Source organism: Dipodomys ordii, unplaced genomic scaffold (genome assembly GCF_000151885.1).
Source record: "Dipodomys ordii isolate 6190 unplaced genomic scaffold, Dord_2.0 Scaffold17, whole genome shotgun sequence".
Classification (NCBI taxonomy): Eukaryota; Metazoa; Chordata; class Mammalia; order Rodentia; family Heteromyidae; genus Dipodomys; species Dipodomys ordii.
This window is the reverse complement of record NW_012267233.1, coordinates 10,622,292-10,624,030: the sequence shown is the minus strand read 5'-3', so window position 1 is coordinate 10,624,030 and position 1,739 is coordinate 10,622,292. Positions and strand designations below refer to the sequence as shown.

At 46.8% G+C, this 1,739-nt stretch overlaps 1 protein-coding gene across 1 annotated transcript; it reads right to left on the bottom strand.

Annotated features, from left to right (window-relative positions):
- Nucleotides 1-903: 903 nt before the first annotated feature.
- On the bottom strand, nt 904-1,123 carry Polr2l (polymerase (RNA) II (DNA directed) polypeptide L, 7.6kDa). The gene is given in 2 exon segments (XM_013012452.1): nt 904-984; nt 986-1,123. Coding segments are annotated over 2 exon segments (204 nt in total). The 3' UTR covers nt 904-918.
- Nucleotides 1,124-1,739: the final 616 nt, after the last annotated feature.

The window sequence follows — 1,739 nt, the reverse complement described above, 5'->3', positions numbered from 1 at the left end:
GACATGGGGATGGCACCATGAAGAAGACTCCTGACTCCCATAGCTTGGGCCCTACTTTTTGGATGTATCCCCTTCAAGGACAACCAGAGCCATAACTACCTACCTACCCACCCATCAGGAGAGGCTCTGAGAGCCATGAGGGAGAAGACTCTACTGGAAAGCCAAGGGCCTAGCCAGCTGTCCCATTGAGAATGGCAGGGTCAAGTCCTTGCCTCTAACATCTCTGGAGACCAAGGAAGCAGAAATAAGGACTCCCACAAGACAGGTGTCTTAAGGTAAATCTCACAAAAACCTGCAGCCCCATGAATACACTGAACACTGTCAAAAAACTGAGCTACTTGAGCAGGAGAGGAAAAGAGCAGAAAAACACCACCAACAAACTAGATCAACCCCAGTCAACTAGAGCTCGAGTGGAAGACCATGATGGCCCGAGTAGAGACAGGAGACAAGGAACTTGAGGCGTGGTGTGATGGTGCCTGCGCTGATCTAGGCCTAAATAGGGTCTGGTCACAGAGAGCTTGAGAGTTGATGACCCAAGGTTGGCAGGTAACCTGTTGTCCAAGTCCCACCTCTGCCTCTAGGAATTCAGGCATGCCTATCACCTGGGAGGGGGACATCACCGTCTTCCACCATGAAGACAGTTAAAACCAATTCCCTATGGTGCTGGCTAGATCCAGTGTCCCATTTCAAGGCCACAGGGAAACAGATCCAGGGAGCCCCCCAAAACCAGCTCAAATCAATAGGACCTCTTGGTAGTGGTTCTATAAAGACCTTTATTTGGCATTTTTGTCCAGAATGGGAGCTATGTAGGCTTGATGTTGCAGGCAGGCATTGCTCTGGACTCCCCAGGATCTCATCTTGAACTCAGTGTGGCACTGTCTGCCCTGGTCAGCAGAGGAGGATGCCAAGATCCCTCGGTCATTTCTCCAGAGGAGCGTAATTGAGCAGTTTCTCAATCAGGTCCACGTGTGCTAGCAGCATGCGGCAGGCAGCAGTAGTGCTTCAGGCCCAAGGTGTCCAAGGCGTCCCCCTCGGTGTACTTGGCCTGCAGCAGACCAAGGTAGGCCTTCCACTTGTTGCCCACAATCTTGCCACAGGTGAATCGGCACACAGGGATGATCATGGCAGCTTCTAGTGGCAGCTGGCAGCGACTGATGGCAGGCGAGCTATAATTATTTTTTTAAAGACAAGTAGCCCAGGATGGTTTGGACCCACAAGCATCCTTACAAGTTTATGCCACCACACCTGGCTTGCCTGCCTGCCTATCCTCCCTTCTCCCCTCCCTTTCTTTTTCCTTTCATTGTCCTGCCTGCTTGCTGCCATTAGTAATAGAGTAACTTCCATAAAAGAGTTCACTATGTGAAACCTTTAGGTAAAGATGATTTTTGTGATGCGGTTCTCTAAGATATATATATATATATATATATATATATATATATATATACACACACACACACACATATACAGAACAACAGACATTTCATTATGTAATACAAATCAGTGTTGACCTGTTACAAGTCTAAGATCAAGACGCCTATTTGACAGACATAGTGAGAGAATATAATAATTCCCAACTAAAGAGGTACACTTTCAGGAGTCCTCTACAATGTGGCACATTATTATATGGATAGTGTTTGGAGGATATCAGACATTATTAACAACAATTACAGTTCAGGTGAGAACAAGGTTCTCTGGGTATATATATATAGGTAGATGCATTTATATCAGCATTGGAAAGA